General features: G+C 37.1%; 1 protein-coding gene across 1 annotated transcript in view; it reads right to left on the minus strand.

The window, feature by feature from the left end:
- Positions 1-17,541, minus strand: part of HSPBAP1 (HSPB1 associated protein 1) — a gene marked incomplete at its 5' end in the record, with an annotated part of 33,229 nt that extends 15,688 nt beyond the window's left edge. The window contains 3 exons of the mRNA XM_085311055.1: positions 2,726-2,910; positions 8,487-8,672; positions 17,403-17,541. Of these exons, the coding sequence (XP_085167181.1) occupies positions 2,726-2,910; positions 8,487-8,672; positions 17,403-17,541 (510 nt within the window). The remainder of the gene's footprint in view (positions 1-2,725; positions 2,911-8,486; positions 8,673-17,402) is intronic.
- Between the last annotated feature and the right edge of the window lie 184 nt (positions 17,542-17,725).

Consider the following 17,725-nt stretch of genomic DNA (forward strand, 5'->3'; position numbering starts at 1 on the left):
ACTGGTGGGAAACTATCCCTTTTTAAGATCTATGAATGAGGAAAACTACAGTTAGACATTATTATAAAAATGACTTCACCATAACTCTGTATTAGAGAACCCTCAAAATGAGKGATAGCTTTCCCAAAAATTAGGTATTGCTAAAGATTTTAAATTTCAGAGCTATTGATTTTAAAGGTATCTGAAAAAAAATGCAGAAGTCTAATATAAACATTTGTCAAAAGCAGCAAGAAATCAAAAAGAGAAAGTTGCTCCTATAGATTTCTGCAGCCATAAAATTTAAAATCCAATACAACTATTTCAGTGATAAAGTGTAATATCATCTCTACACTTTAATCTCACACCTAAATAGTTTTTGTATTTTGTTACAATTTAAGTGGAAAGAAAGCACACAATCAATATTAGATTTAAAAGAACTTTTTGAAAATGCTGCAGCTGTTGTAAATAGTGGAAGCAATTACGGGTAAAATAGTTTTTAACCAATGAACTGAAAAGGAACTGGTAGGATTACTGAAATCTTGTCACAATGGGCTCCTTTTCTACAACACAAAAGCCATAGCAAGAAGGAATGCACTAAAAGGTGTTCTAACCATAACAGATGGCACATTACTTGTGAATTACATTTATTTCATTTGCTGCTTATAATGAAGTTAATCTGTACCTGTATGTCACTTTAAAAGGTCTCATTTCTATTTAAACTTCATGCATATATCTTCCTTCTGATTAATATCTCAAATTCTGTAATGAAGTATCAACTGAACAAAAAATGTAAGATGCTAGATACTGCTCATAGATTAGAATAATGGAATCATTACCTTAGCCCACACAACTGTAAATGATAAACAGTGCAATCTAAATTTCAAACAACTTCTAAATGGCCCTATTAATCACTATAAATAACAGTGCAGTTGGCCTTCTTTTCGCCTTCAAGTCACCTTAGGTAAATCTAAATAAAATCTACAATGAAAAAAGGAGTTACTGTCAAATTTACACAAGAATGAAGGAGAATTTCTACACAGAATTCTTTTGGCTGATATAATTGTGTAGCAGTGTTTCCAAATCCGTATGAGTCTGGAGCTGATGCATTTCACTCCCATGCCTGTGAAACTGGCAGATGACATGCACCATATTTGCTTGCATAACACTTGATTTTTTCCTTCCCAGATTTTGCTTTAAAAAAAAATCCATGGCACAACTATTATGCATATCTATTCTAAAAATACAGCACAATCTGTTACTTGTTATAGGTCAGGTGATGAGGTTGTGGCATGGTACTCGCACAAAAAYGCAATTCTTAAAGCCTCAATTTTGTACTTGAATAGGGGCAAGGGGAAGAGGAGGTGAGGGAAAATGGTTGTTTCCTTCAAGTATGCTTTTATTGACTGGATGAAGCAGCAGGCTATTCAGGTCTTTTGAGCTGCTATTATCCTCTGTCTTATGCCATAAAGCAACGGAAAATGCTGTCTATTGAGGCAAGAAGAGAGAAAGCCAAGGTAGGACTCCAGATAGGGGAAGTTATTCAAAGATTTGGGGAAGCCTGAAACATTGCTGTAGCTCTGAACTTAGTTTAAAAAATGCAATCCAGTATCAGAGTTGTGAAGCCCAAGTTATGGGAACCTAGTCAAGTGTTCAGTGTGCTGCAGAAGGGAGGGGGAGAAAAGGTACGATGGTCTCTGTGCCCAAACCTTACTCTCTAAAGGGAAAAAGGGAAAGGAGACAGTCTGAAAAAGATTAAGCACTGACAAATATTGATTTTTTTTTACTAGCATAAAAGAATAAAATGCATACAAGGAGCATGGAAAATGTTTTCTGAGGAAAAAATTAATCGAAAGGGCTTATCAGCTCATGCTCCCTGCCATCCTGATGATACAGTATTTGCAGAGAATTATGATTTCATCTTCACGTTTGAAAGTGTGAAAACGAGTAAGGCTTCATTTACTATTCCTTCTTTGCATCTTAATATAAAATACACCTTTTGTTTAGCTATCCTTAATTTTTCCCTTTTACAATTTGCAAGGCGAAGCAGCAGGGATGTAGATGAAACAGCACATTGCAAAAGTAGTTAGTCTTAGAGGAAATAAAAGGAAAAAAACACAGCTATAGGCCCTAATATGGGCATTTGGAAATTACCATAGATTATGTACTTCCATGGTCAGTTACTTCATATGTTATATTGCCTCCATGAACAATCAGGATATAATAATCCTGCAGACTCAGAATCTCTCCCTGTCACAAACAGTTAATCTAAACATTTGGGAAGTTAGTGCAACTTCATTCATGTGTGAGATGGACTTGGGGTGGCAGTAGGGTCTAGYATTTGCAATATTCTTGACCTGCCAGCTGCCTGTCATCTCAACCTACTATTCCCCCTCGCTTTCAGAATTCGGAAGAGGTGCGGGGAAGACATTCAGCTGCTGAGGTCATTTAAGTGACTGATGTTCCCTGACCCTGCTCCCAAAGGCCTCTCTCCAGTCACAGGATGATGTATGGCTATATAGAAAGGGATTGCTGCTAATTTAAATAATTTGTTTTTGTGCTATTGTTTTTAGGCATGTAAACAGACCCATATGTTTTGATGGCTGCCACTTGGTACTAGTTTTCTATTAGACTGAAAATTAAATAGCTTTTATTTCAAATTTTTTAAATAAATGGGGATTGCAGTAGAGGTTTTAAAAGCCATCATTTGCAGTGATTATATTGGGAAGAGTTAATATTAATGGCTTACCTGGAAAACTTCTGCCTTGTCTTCAAATAACCTGGCAATGTATTTGTAGTCAGCATAAGCCCAATATTTGGAGTATTCATAACAACTGAATGGTCCAGAGAGGCAGGAAGGCTGTCCACAACTCCAAGCCAAAAACTCTTGAAGTGTAGCCTCCACATAGCTACACCTGGTTTCAAACTGGGGAACTACAGCAACATCAGAAAAGCCAAATATTACATGAGCACTGAACACAGAACCAATTAAAAAAAAATATACATCGTTTCTCTCTCAGGTCTGGTTAAATGCAGCACGAAATCTGAATTCAAACGTAGGTGGCTTATCTCTGGTCTGTTAAATGGTTCTCATTACCTAATTCATAATTAATGTCTGAGATTATTGCTTTTTCATTATGGTTTAAGTGAATGACTTACCTTGAATTTGCTGTGAGCTAACAGTACACAAATAGTTACTGTTGCCCATGTGCAAGGCACCACAAAGCACAGTAACTCATTCATACATCCAAGTTCCCTAAACAACTTAACTCTTTGCTTAGTCTCTCTTCTTAAATGTGAGCTGCAAATGTGCACAAAAGTATTTGTCTGCCCTTCATTTTGTCTCCACGGATTTGTGTAGATGGAAATGTTCATCTTTTCCTTCTTCCACCTAAAGCAGTAGCTAAATCAGCACAGTAACATTTGGGAAGCAAATTATGGAGTCACACTCGTATCAACAATCCATCTAAAAGCTGTGCCCTTGTTTTTYTAGTTGGGACTAAAGAAGGCTATGTGGTGTTCCCTGCCAGCTATAAAAGTGTTTACCAGTGGTATTTTGTTTCTGCCATGCTTTGGTCAGGCTGACTGGTATAGCCTTTCAACTCAAGGTCAGGTCACTAAGAAGGCCCACAGGGTAGTCCACAACACAGCATATTTTATTTCYGGCTAACCACAGATCATCATTTCCCACAACTGCTAATTTTGCCAGTTTCAAAGAGATTTATCCAATGTTTTTTTTTWAAAAAAATCTATATTGCTCACTGTTATATAACCACTACTAGAGAAAAAAAAATCTGTAGCCTGTATCAACGACAATGACAGAGCTGTAATTTAGCCTTGTGTAACTTGCATAGAGCTGTTCAAAAATGGGATCCTTTTACTATTCTACAGTAGTTCTTCCTTCCTTACTGCCCTGATTTTGTTATCACAGCAATTGCCATACAGTCTCATACTCTTTCTCTTACTCCCTTTGGGTGGGAGAACAGCATTTACAAAACTTTATCACTAGTATTTTGTCATTTTGCACTGTAGTAGCCTAGGTAGCAGTTTTTCTTCCCCTCATTGTCAAGTTCATTAACTAAAAATGTCAGATAACCCCCAACATTCAGCAATATCTAACCTGGCTCTGTACAGTGTAGGGTTCCCTACCTAGGAACTACATAGAAGAAATACAAACTGCTTGCAATAACAAAAATACACGTATCTGATTCCCTCTTGGTGTTGCAGTTCAATGTGCTGACCTGATACCCAGTCATTAATGCAATGCACATCATATTGATGGAAAAATTAGATAAAAGATATAAGCACTACTGAAGGTCACTCAGTATCTGAATTATTCTGATGAGAATAAATAGTGCTCAAGACATTACATATTTTCCAGTATAAATCTGCAGCAAGTATTTTAAAGGCAAGAAATATGTTTTCTAGCTCACAGTATGTTTCACTTTGAGCTTTACTTCAAAAATTCCAACTATGAAAGGCAAGACTATCTTCTTGGTTGTAACCTCCCCAGGGCAGGGTTCTTGGTTTGAATTATATCTACTTCAGTACCAAGTACAGTGTGGATACTTAGTGAACAATAAATAGTAATAAAAATGGTCTTTGGACAATCTAGAAGAATGGATTTATAGAGTGCAACTAGGGTGAAAATGTCAATAAGTAACTGAAAGCAAGAACATATCAGTGTGTTAATACTGACTGAATAAAAGGTGAAGATGTTTTATAATTAATATGTTGTAGATTAAGCCATGTAAGTCTAAAGTAAGCTACCAATGCTGTTTGATGGCATGATATCTGGAGGCATGAGTCTTTCTCTCTCCCATCCAATACTTCAAATTGAAAGCTGAGGGAGGGAGGGAGGAAGTACTTTATGCACAACAGTGGCTCCCATCCTTAATTAAGGACTGGTCCTGACGGATRCCAACTGGTGTTCTGCTCAGAAAAATAGTGTTTGCTATGCAGGCTTTCCACAGAAAATGTAAAACCTAAGGAAAACAGCCTTAGAAAAATATCTTAAAGCTCTAATAAGAATGAAAGTGAATCATCTCCTCCATTTCTTTAGATGTAAACTTAAACAAAAAAAAAACCCAAAAACAAAGGTCCATTTGCAGTTGTTGGGGAATTAAAATTATTTAAATGAATAATCCAAGGAAGAAATAAGCATTTAACTTCATAACAAAGCATAGGCACACTCACAAACCAAAAAACTCATCATCYACATCCAACTCCAGTTACTATCTCAGTTCTCAGCTTTACATGACATTTATTCATTCTACAGTATTTATACTATATTCTCAAGCCTTATATTCAGCAACTGAATCTATAGTAATCTTTACAGGCCCTCTCAATCCACAGCTCAGAGGCTTGAATTCTTCACTTTCTTTACTGGTAAAACATGTCACTCACTGCATCTTAAGCAACTGATCAAGTTTCAGTCCATTTTTATCCAACTGTGTATCTGACAGGATCAGCTCTACATGGCATCTCTAAAACAAATTTCCTCCAGAGAACTTGTGACTCATAACTGATCAGCCTAACAACCTCTTGCCCTCTCCAACTTCTTTACAGCAAACTCACTGTTTAATCATTTTACTACACAACCAGAGAAAACACAATGAGAGAAGTCTGCATAATCTTTCTCTTTCCTTTGTGAATCCTGGTGTGCTCCAAATAGCCRTGACATTGGATAGATAGTCTATATATTGCTGAACTTCCTCTGCTACTGCCCACTGTTTAGCCCATTGCAGAAAAATAAATCTTTTAGCCTGGATGGAACTGAGTGAGTAGGCATTCCTGATAAATAGCACCTTCGTTGTTCTTGTAATGAACGCAGGTCCTTCCTCTGGAGTATCTTACCTCTGTTAATGTTTAATCCTCTGATTGTTTCTTTTCCCTAACATACACATTCTGTCTAACTTGTGTAGTCGGACAGAGTGCTATCAAAAACATAAACTCAAGTACAGAGAAATAATTCACACAAATAATACTGCTAGCTCGCATGTTTTCCATGTTTCATCTGCAAATGTGCCTTGCAGATTGGTATGCCTCAGGAAGGTCCAAACTATCAGGAGAAGCAAATAAAAAATCCAGCCAACTTCCGCAGAGGATGCCCTGTCAGCTGTTCTCCCTTTTTATATTAAGGAATCTTCAGTTTGGGGACCATCCCCACAGACTGCAGATGTGGCAATAAAGAAAAGATGAGAAGTTGTCATAATAAGAGGTCTCAAATTATTTAGGGCTTTCCAGATGAAACCACTGGCTTAAAAGGTTTCAGAAATTTTGAAGCACACAACAAAATTTATCTACAAGYAAGAGAACAGTTTCTTTCTTGCACATGTTTCTGATTCAGTGTCAGGTGTGGTTCCAGTCTAGTTTCAAGGCAATAAATCTGTTGTAAACATTGGAGGAATACCAGAGAGGTCAATAAAATTTTAGTTTTATTCTCCTGTTGCTTTCTCTAACCACATCACTGCCTGCATTTTGTCCGGGAAAGTTAGCATGCATTTGGATAACGATGAAGATAAGCCCTCATTGAAAAACACTGTTAAGCATGCAAGATCAACCATCTTCCAAATGACAGTGGCATGTGAAATGTTATTACTTTACTTCAGACACTTGGCTTGGCTAATGGCTTCAGTAATATATCCTTACAATACAGAATTTTATAGCAGCACAAGTCTCATTCAGCTACAATATAACCCCTGAAGGCCCTGCCCACCTTCCTGAAGAATTTCTAGCTTGCACTAGCATATAATGGTGGTTCTTGGAGACAAACTGATTGCTGCCTAGGGATTGGCGCCTTTAGGAAATCATCAAAATACAGATAGATGCAACTTCAAGATCAGAATTCCAATTTAAATTAATTCCTTATCCCTACTGACTACAAGTTATTGTTAAATGATAACTTATATACTAAGCTGGTAGCATCAGCCCATCACTTACCTACATCATACCTCATCAATCCCATAACAAGCATTCCCATTTGGAATACCCACTCACAGAAGTGCCTACTAATTAATGGAGACTGAGACTCAAACTATCCTTTTACCTCTACTGGTAAGCCTTGCGTATTAGAATTGAGGCATATTAACAATGTATTGAGGAAAATGTTACACGCATACAACCCCTGCCTTCTTCCCTGTGGGCAACTGGTAGCTTTTATATATAGTGCAGGAACAGGCTGATAGTTCACTCAAGTACTGAGACACTGCCATGAAGACTGGTACCAACTCTGCACCTTGATTACCCCACGAGTAGAAGATAAGTAACATCTGCTTTCCCAAGGATAGCATAAGGATTAATTACTTCATACTGGTAAAAATGCTTTGAAAACCTAAAATGTCATGCACTCCCCCTCTAACAATTCTTTCTGTTTATTTTTCTTGCAAAAAATGAACATGAACTGATATGGTCATGATACTGTGAAGAAAGCAAATTTCACACAGTGTTGTAAGGAAGATAACATGTAACACTACTGCTTTCATAGGAATGGACAGAGCCTCATCTGGAGTCTCTGTGCAGACATTCTACTCCAAGAAAGAAGTGGTCCAGTTGAAGAAGGTTATAAGAGTAGAGAAAGAATAGCTAAACAGAGTCTACAAAAACATGACTACATTGAACATTTTTGAAAAACTGGATTTGGCCTAGGGAAAAAAAGATTGAAGACAGACAGATATTTTAGGCAAAGTGGAAAAAAGCACATACCAAACTGTATTTTGGTGTGCTGTTGGGAGGACAAATGGTCCACATGGCATGAACAAAACAATGAATAACCTCTCAAGTGGCTAGCAGTTTGCTATCTTGGAACACACAGTTCCTACATCTTTCCTCCGTGGCATGAACCTGTCTGTCCATAGATAGACCATGGCTAATACTGTGTAGCTAGAGTCAGCAACAGAGTTGTTACCGTATTTAAAATCAACAACAAAACTTGCCTTTCTCTCATGGCACGTTCTTAGATCTCCCACTGGTTCTTAAAGGTTAAAGGTGAAATTATTCTACCAGTGCCAAGCTATTTTATTGTTTTGCACTTTTGTAGGATTTGTCATTATAGAACCTCAAAGTACTGACAACCAAAACAGCCTAATAAAACCTGTAGAAGAAAAGTGAAGATTGCCTTTACTTTACAAATGAAAAACAAACAAACAAACAAACAAGCTAGACTGGTTAATCAGCTAATTTTTTGTGGATGTGAAGCTCAGCCCATGTGAACATCTGAATCACATAAAAGACCAGGACCAACCACATGCTATACAAACTAAAGAAAACTGAGTTTCTTATATGAATTCTTGATTCTTATATGTAGTGCTACTCTTGATTTCCTACTAAGAATACACACATAAGAAAGGGAAAGGTGAGCTCCACTGTTGGCCAAAACCAACATCCTAGAGCAAAACCTGTGATGGAAAGTGATACATTAGAGAGTGAATAGTGATATAAAGGAGAGGCAGAGGACTGCAGAACCTAACAAAAGAGCTGTGAAACGTAATACCAGTCCACCTCAATCTCACCTAAATCCATTGTCCTCAGGCCTATCCTAAACTGTATTGTCCTTCCATCCAACACCGCAGAAAGGTATTTCGTATTCCAGTGCAGGGCTGGCCAATCATCAACCATGTTACAGAAGACTGCAGGTTGCTGTAGAGACATCACAATTTCCTTGGCTTTCTCAGGAGTAAATGGTTTGATATCTGCACCTATGTAAAGAAACAAACAGCTGTAGATAGCTGAAGATTTATGATACATGAAAAGTTCTATCATCTCCCATAGCACGGAAAATATTAATAAGAAATACGACCTTTGCTTATGTTGATTTTTTATGTATCGTGTAATATTTGTTTAGTCAAACTTCTATTGCAAATACAGAAAGAACATTCCTACACTAAATTAAAAGGTAAAGTTGTGTATTAGCACACAGAATATAAAAACATAGGCATATGCTACTAGGAATTTCTGCTAGTAGCTTAGGTAATAAACCACTGTAGCTACACGGTTTAGTGTTAGGTTAACAATAAAAAGATGTTATAGTTAATACCCAGTTAAAAGAATATAAATTTTATGAGTAATAGTCCCTATGCGTAGGATTTTTTCCAAGATATACTGAGAATTGTCAGAGATGGCCAATAGGGTTCCTATGCTTTTGATTTTAACCAAAGAACTGCAGGGAGACCAAAAGCAGTAGATATGTTTAAAGAAACGTTTAAAATTACTCCTCACCTACAGAATTTTAGAAAAAAAAAAGAAACTATGCCAATCCAAGAACAATGCTAATCCCAGGTCTCAATTTAGTCCTTTGTTGTTCAGAGATTTATATGCCCCACTGAAGCTGTCAAGCTGAAATGCTGGCAACGTTAAATAAACTCAGCACTTTTACAACAATTTTCCTTTAGGGACATATTGAGATGTAAAACCTGTTTTATAAAAGAAGTAACATAACAGCTCCACAGAGCTGAAGCAGTGGACTACTACTCCAAAACATTAAAAATCCATTCATTATTCTAACCTCTATTAAAGTTAACTCATCCAGAATTTGTATCCATAAAATGCCATAACATAGCTAATAAATCTGTTTAGTTCCCATAACCCCTAGCAACTCATTTAAAACAAGCAAACCAACTCACTCAGTTTATGGGTTATGGTTTATCACACATAATGGGTTAAATAAACATAGGACAAGCAAATTCCCTTTCCTGCCTGGTACGAATTTTGCCTCTCACTTCTCCCAGTGCGCGGGTAGGGGGACAGGCAGTGGAGAACCAGTAAGTGTCTCTTGGGACTGGGGTTTCATACAGTTGATGGGAACCGAGTCCCACCTCTCACTGACTTCAAAGAGAAAACTGAATTCCTTTCACTCCTCTTGAAAACTCCATCTTAAGGCTTTAAAAATAAAGACCTTGGCTATTTTATATTAATGGAACATAACACTTAAAAATGGCTCCCATTTCTTGATGCAGATGACAAGAGGGAGTTTGAGTTTTGGGCTGTTTTTTGACATTTCCTMGCAGAAGCAGAGCAACACTTGACAGGATGGTGTTGCTGTGACACAGAGTTGGCTATGACACTTGGCCCGCCGTCTTGCGCTCCAGCATGTTACATAAGCGGGACATAAGGAGGCCTCACGGGGACCATATGTCTTACCATATGGTCTTCACTACCCCAGGAAGAAGACTCGATGGGTTTCTGAGCAAAAGGTTAGTACACCTACAGGGTGCAAGTTCAGACATGGCAGAAACTCCATGTGCAGGCACAACTGTATGTGCAGGTGCAGCTACAAGAAAGCATGGTAATAGGTTAAAACTCAGCATCTTTTTTTCTCTTTTGCAGCGACATTGTTCAAAGACTCAAGGAAAGGCTCAGTACAGATTTGAACGCCCTCAGAGAGATCTATAAAACTTCTTCCACCTTGCACCAGCTACAATATCGTAGAGAGGAGGCTTTCATTATGTGGGACTTGGCTGGCTTCATACATCTTTCAGATTTTCCAACTCGGTAAAAAAATTATTCCCAGTTAAGCTAAGTTTATCATCACAAGGTTGTGCTTTTGACTGATCAACTGTTTTTGCTTTAAGAGCAATACATTTAATTGTTTTAARCAATATAAATCTAAAGAAATGCAAGACGTTTGTGGCATTTGGGGGGGGGGATATTTTGTAAAGCCAAGTTTCATTGCAAAAGCTTTAGGTTCATATGTAACTTTAGTCAACAGTTAGGATGTGCTGCAAAAGCAGGAACTTTATTGAGAGAGACAGAAAGGCTCAGTGAAGCCAACTGTTGATTCTGTGCAGCTTTCTAATGTGATTTCCACATGCATATTGTTTGAAAGGTGTGGTTTTAACCACACTGCGTATATTGTGAGAAGCTCAGATCTCAAGCTACAAGGAGAGTTTGTATCAGTGCCATAACCCTAACCCCATAATTGGACTACACAGCCTTTCCTCTTCTGAACATTAGCTGCAGTATTTTGTCATGTACCACACTTCACTCAATCATATGAACATATTTAACTACAAAATTTAGAAGCAGAGAAAAAGGYCAAACAGTTCATCTCAGTAAGATGTTAATCTGTCTTACCTTCAAACAGTATTAAAATTATTGTTAAATCAGTATATATCTTTTCTTGATATAGATAAAATAATCACATCCAAATACACATGATCTAATCAGCAGTGAAGTTTGCTTTTGATTGAAACATTTTAGAAAATGTAAAGYGTTAGATAAATGAACATTCATTTTTTGTAAAAGACAAAAGTGGACTTCAGGAGGTTTTTTGCAAAGAATCTTTTAAGTGTCTTGATTCAGAGTTTTATGTATTGCTTGGAGAGAACAGTAGTCAGTCAAACATAATTCCTTCTCCATAGTATCTGTTAGGCATATGAGAGAAAAAGAACACAATAAAAGGCAAATACCAAATCACATCAAGTAGATATTATGATAATTCGGACAACTCTGAGCATGGCCAATGGATATTTCTGATAGAATGGTAAAAAGTAATGAAAAGAGATATTTRAAGATGGATAGGTATCTCTTGAAAGAGATATCAGCAGAAAAAATCCTAATTTAAAATAACAATCTTTTCCTTAATTATTGTTATCATAGTTTAACAAAGGCCTCACAAACTGGTCTCTTGCTTCTCAGTATTTTCTAACCTGAAATTGATGGTAACTGATTCCTAGGCAAAATCTGGGATTATATAGCATAGATAAGGGCATACAGTTTACACTGATATATATAAATAAAATGTGTACCAAAGAAACAAAATGTATATGGCACAACTGGCATTAGAGATCAAATTCTTGTGGGAAATTAGGATGAAGGAGAGGATAGAGATGCATATTCCACTCAAAAAGAAAAAAAAACTCTACTGGAGTTTTTATTTTATCAATTWTTCTCTCATCCAAAAGGGGGGAAAAAACTGTTAAATTAGTTCTTTGTATCAGGCTTAACAAACTAGGTACCTATACAAAATGACATACCTAGTACAAAAAGCAAAAGGAATAATTTATCTTAACGTTTTGAGAAAAATACAAGGCATGTATAGAATCCAAATAGGACTTGAAACACCGAACCAAGTTTTAAATCAAGGTTTGTTACTCTGATAACTTAAATAATTGCTTAAAAACAGAGATGTTCTTCAGAAAGGTAATACTTTGTGATTACACTGCAAACTAGTGATTTTCCAATTAAAATACTCAAACTACTCAGTCATCTTTACGTGAAGTGTTGTCAAATACAAAGCTCATCCAGATTCCAGCGCTGAGGGTAGGTAAGAGTAATGAATTTGCTAAATACTTTCCAGCTGACTTTGTGCTTCCAAGAAAAAAAAATAATTTCATGTTCCTTATTAACAATTTTTCTGAATAACTCAGTAGGGCTTAGGAATAAAGAGCACAGCAGGCAGTCTGAAGAAAAGTGGACTTGATCAAAGTTGTTCAGAAGTTAAATGTACTGTCATTAAAAAGTTAAACATACTCTCACTCATTTAATACAATTTAGCAAATTAGAAGAGTTCATTAGTGTGTGACAGTGGTAGYTGGCTTTTCCCAAAACACCCTGCTGCTTAGATATAAGAGTTAGTTAATTGAGAAGCATTAAAATTATTCTCTAAAAGCAAGGGTACAAGGAAATCCTGACAATATATTTGGTATAAGCATCATCAAATTGTTTTTCTCCTAATTCTGTAATGTTTTATCATCCTAATTTCTTTTAAAAAATGTATAAAAACTTGTACAGAGTGATCAAGTCACTCAAAAAAAGAACAACCCATCTCAAATGTCCAACAACTGAGCGTGGGAAAATGTGGGGCGTGGTGGGGGAAATCCACTTAAGCAAAAATAAGTAACTCAGATTGGAGGTTAGACTTAATAATTTTCAGTACATTAACTCTGTAAATTAAAAAACAAATTTAAATAATCTGCATGTGATTACAGTGTTACGCACTATAATCAGTCTACTCTGGGCAAACAGTGCATCTAAATATACACATGTGGCAGGAACATTTAGGTACTACTACATGACCTGTTACTGCTACAACTATTTTTGACTGTGGGTACATCTATACTGCAGATGCAGTATAGCCTATGGGCATCTAAACTATATTTACATGGATGTTCTGGCTACTAAAGAATAGTAACTTTTTTTGCATGGAGCCTCTCAAGATGAATTGGTCATACATTTCTGCACTGGTAAGACCGGTACCTAAGCTACTGCATAGAGGTAGTTGGTGAAGCAAACAAACCCTGCTTYGCCATCAGTGTCTGCTACCGAGGAAGGAATGAGGCGAAAGAAAAGAAACAGGTTGTGTCTCCCAGGAAATTTCTGGGACCAGAAGAGGAAGTTATATTTGTACTTGCTTTCCAGCCCTGATGCAATGGAGCTGTTTTCAGAAAAACTGTACATCACAGTTTTTCTTACAGTAAGACTGAGTGACTCAAGACATGAACTAAGATAAGAGCTTGTGTTTTGCCCTCAAACCTCAAACTGTCCCTATGATACAGAAAAGGCAATAGCTACCAGACTTCTTAGGGGGGGAGTAAGAAGTAGAAAACAGAATATGAGAATGGAAGGGGCTTTCGGATCCCTGCTCTAAATGACAGCACACAACCCCACACATAAATTCATCAAATTCCTTCCCCTGATGCCTCTCATCAAAAAGTTGGTCCAGAATTCACAGCCATTTGAAATCAACCCTCTCTCAACAGGCAAATTAGAATACGTACAACTGAGAGAAGCGATACCACATATGCCTACAGTGAAGCTTCTAATGAAMTCTGTATATTTCTTGTTTATTGGCAAAATTGCTGAAAGCACAATGGAGCTAGCGAGACTGCAGCAGTTGTCAGACAAATGGAATTTTGTTTTCTGCTGAAGGAAAAGACCATGATCTTGGACCAAAATCTTCCCTCAGGATATAAAAGATTTTATCTAACAGGGCAGACTGTGCTCATTCTTAAGCTAGACTGCTACAAAGCCACATTTTGGTCCATGTGGCATAGATATTGCACAGTTTTTCCTCTGCTGTTGAGGAAATTTAGTAGCAAAGACATTCATCCCCAGTACTTCACTAGCTCTCATACGTATGTCTCATAACCTCCCTATCAGATGGGAAATACRAAACTTAATATAACATTATGATTGAAAGTAAGGAAACTGGGCGATCAGGGAATTAACACTTGTATTTCTAAGAAAAAATATTTTGCCCATGTTTTAAATAAAGTTCATTTCTATTTTATTYTTTTTTATTCCTTATTAGCAGTAAATATGGGTGCACTACTCTTAAACTGATTAATGCACTGTACAAAATTCCCTGGTAAAGATTGTAACCATTTAAGATTTTGCTGTTGTCYGACACTGCAAACTCAACTGAATAGAAATTCAAAGCGAGAGCAATAAAAGAATCTAAATCTTCTAAAAAATACTGTTTTTCCATAAGCATATTGCAGATARTAGTCAATAATACAACTGAGTCTTTTAAATTTCATCCAGAAAGAGGTTATAATGGAACTACATATGACTTTGTTCATTACTATAATATACAGGATAAACACCGGTTGGTTAATGACAGAGTCCCTTGGAGTACAATTGCTAGGATGAAATTATACTTTTAAAAAAACAGTTATTCTTGAATGACATAAATTATTAAATTGAAAGAARTTGGAAAGACTCTCCATGTGAACCTCAAGAAAAGTTTCCAAAGTGCACAGTAAATAAAGTAAACAATCAGGACACGAGATCCTGGGACTGCCATTATTATTATAGGAATATTAAGCAAAACAGTATGGTTAATGTTTATTACATTTCTCTACATTGTTCTATTTCCTTCAGCATGAGTAAAGCAAGCAGATGGCAGCTTAACCTTTGTTTCAAGTTGCTATTTTCCTTTGTGTTCTCATATAATAACAGACAATGCATCTGTTGCGAGCAATGAAAGGGAAATTTGTCTATGAAAAACTGTTATCACTGTTTTCTTTTTACTCTTATGTTTTGGGGTTCATATGTAGAATATAAAATCATGCTTTAATGTAATGTAGTGCTAAGGATATATTTGACTGAATGCAGCTCACTAAAATGTGAAGCACCAGGTTCTTCTAATTAATTTTCAATCTTATCATTTCCCTAATATTAGTTCTGTTCCTTAATATAAATATGAAACATAAAAAGCCCTGTTTTTACTGGAAAAGCACAGCCATGTTATGCAGTAGTTTATCTTTCACAACTTTATAATACAWTCTACAGTTAGTGTTGTCAACATATCTTTATCATCTTCCCTCTAGATATTTTCTTGCTCTTCTTTTTCAARTAATCCCCATTTATACAGCGTCGTTATCTCTAAACACCAATAGCTAAATATTATCTTCARCAGAAAGATCAAGGACTCTTTAGGCCCAAATCTCCACTCAGATGTGCCTAGGAATCTTTTTTCAGTTGCACTCACTTTTCTGAAGACTGAAGATGACCTTTAATTTTTGAAGCAACTATGACAGTGCTGCTGACTTGAAATCTGGAAATTTCCTGTGATATGCAAAATATTCCAAAAATCAGTATTTGTCAACCTGTTAGCATACCTAGAAAAGTCCTTTCACTAGATGAGTTTTGATATTTTCAGCTTCCTCTCAAACATTAATGTCACTGTGTCAACTACTGACTAATCTGAAGTTAGTGTTAAGAGGCAATAAATGTTCCACTTCCAGTCTTTAAATGCACATTCTACAGACATATTGTAATTAGAAATTTAAGAAAACCCTCTGAACACGAGGAATACAATGAAATTGCAAAAGGTTGAATTTGCACTTCTATAYCAAGGTATCCAAACCAACTTACTCTTGCTCTTTTTGAAATACTCTAGTAGAAATCAAAAACTCTCTCTGGTTCTATCATAGGGGAGATACTTTCTTAGATTCTCAATTCAACTATTAAATGATCTGTGTGTTTTAGACGAACTAGGCGTCCCACAAGCCTCATGGTTATAACAAACCTGTCAAAACTTTCAGTTTAAGCAAGGCTTAAAACACCACAGCCTARGCAACAACTCATAAATGGACCAGCCAGGCCTGCCTCAGGGATGGGAGGAGCAGTTGGCAGCAGTAACAACTTCAGCCATATAATTTTTATCTATCAGCACTAATCTATCAAAGCTTGAGGCCACTACTTTTCCTCGTACGAATTACAGGGGGTCTTGGGCTGGACAAATGCAGATTTGCATGCATACAGAGATTTCATGGTTGAGACTGATAACTAGAAGGGCTTCCACATCAGAGTTTTGGATCTAGGTGCTTTAAGTCCATCCAAGTCCGGATGTCGGCGTTAAAAGTTCTAGGCCAGGAGTCAAAGTAACCTTTCCACTTGCTTGAATATATATGCACTTCATCTGATAATATTCAAATCTCCTTAGCTACATTGTAATGAGGCTAAAGCAAGAAAAGATTTTCCCACCCCAAATACTACAAATGTCAGTAATGAGAACAGTAAAAATGTCACCACACGAAGAAAAGAGTGAAATTAGCATATTTAGAGAAGTATTATACCCATGAGTGAAATAATGCAATCAGCTAGCTGCAAGATAAAGCTAATTTGGTTTCCCACAGTTTATCAACAATGCGCTGTTCCTGTACATTAACAAATTTAAATGGTACCACATCCAACAAATAAGAAAAATTCACACAGAATATTACACAATGTTAATTAAATAGCTGGAATAGAAAAGGTCAGGCCATGATTGAAAGATCTGTATAGGGGTTGTGAAGCTATGAAAAAAGCTGGAGTGATTTAAAGTCAAGCAATTAAAATAAATTATTTAAATGATGATTAACTCCATAGTAAATAAACCTAGTTACCCAGACTATTTTAACACTTCCTTTCTTTTGTTCTTGTTTCTCACAAAATTTTTCCTTGCTGACCCATCAMAATATCTTTAGAACTATGACATGATGAGGTAACWTATCTAAGTTATCAGTTATTCTGCTTATATTAAAGCTTCTATTTTAATATGTAGGTAATAAGATGCAAGTTTTGCAGTAACCTATTAACCAACACTGTAAACCCACCCTCGCCCAATTTCTGTACTGTTTTCATGCTACTAATCCAGAAACACTAGAATTGCTACAGTTAATTGARAAAGGTTCAGAAAAAATATTTTTCCCACTGTTTGCTTTTGCAAATGACAGCACTTTGTCTTTGCCACTGAGTCAGTTAAATTACAGTAGCTACATAGCCATTTAAAACTGAAAAATCATTTTGGCACGGACTAAGCTATCCTGAGGTGGTAATTTATAAATAAGACACAGCAAAACAGGGAATTAATCTTACTTGGGCCCCAAAGCGCTACTGGAATGCCTGTCAGTCATGATCAAGCCTGAAGCTGACCCAGTGTTTTTGCTTTATTTTTGCCACCGAGGCTGCGCACCGCAARCTCATGTTTTAGTTTGTTATACCTGCATGTCCCCTCTTCCATTTWACTGCGTGAAAATTTTGTTTTCCCTGAGGAACGGCCCAGAACTTATCAAGAGAAAACCTCGCCTTCTGATCGTATTTCTGATGGTTTTGCTTAGCATCAACTTCCACCTCCCGCCTTCAGCGCCGGCAGCTCCCCAGCCGAGCCCCGGCCSCGCAGGGCCGCGCAGGGCCGCGCAGGGCCGCGCAGGCCGAACGTCAGCCAACGCCGCCCGCCGCTTTCCGCGCGATCTGCGGCTCGGACGGCAACGCTGTGGCGCGGGCACCGCGGAGGCGCTGCCTACGGCGGAGGGTGGCCCGGCCC

This window comes from Rhea americana, unplaced genomic scaffold (assembly GCF_003343005.1).
Source record: "Rhea americana isolate MKP2758 unplaced genomic scaffold, rheAme1 scaffold_33, whole genome shotgun sequence".
NCBI lineage: Eukaryota > Metazoa > Chordata > Aves > Rheiformes > Rheidae > Rhea > Rhea americana.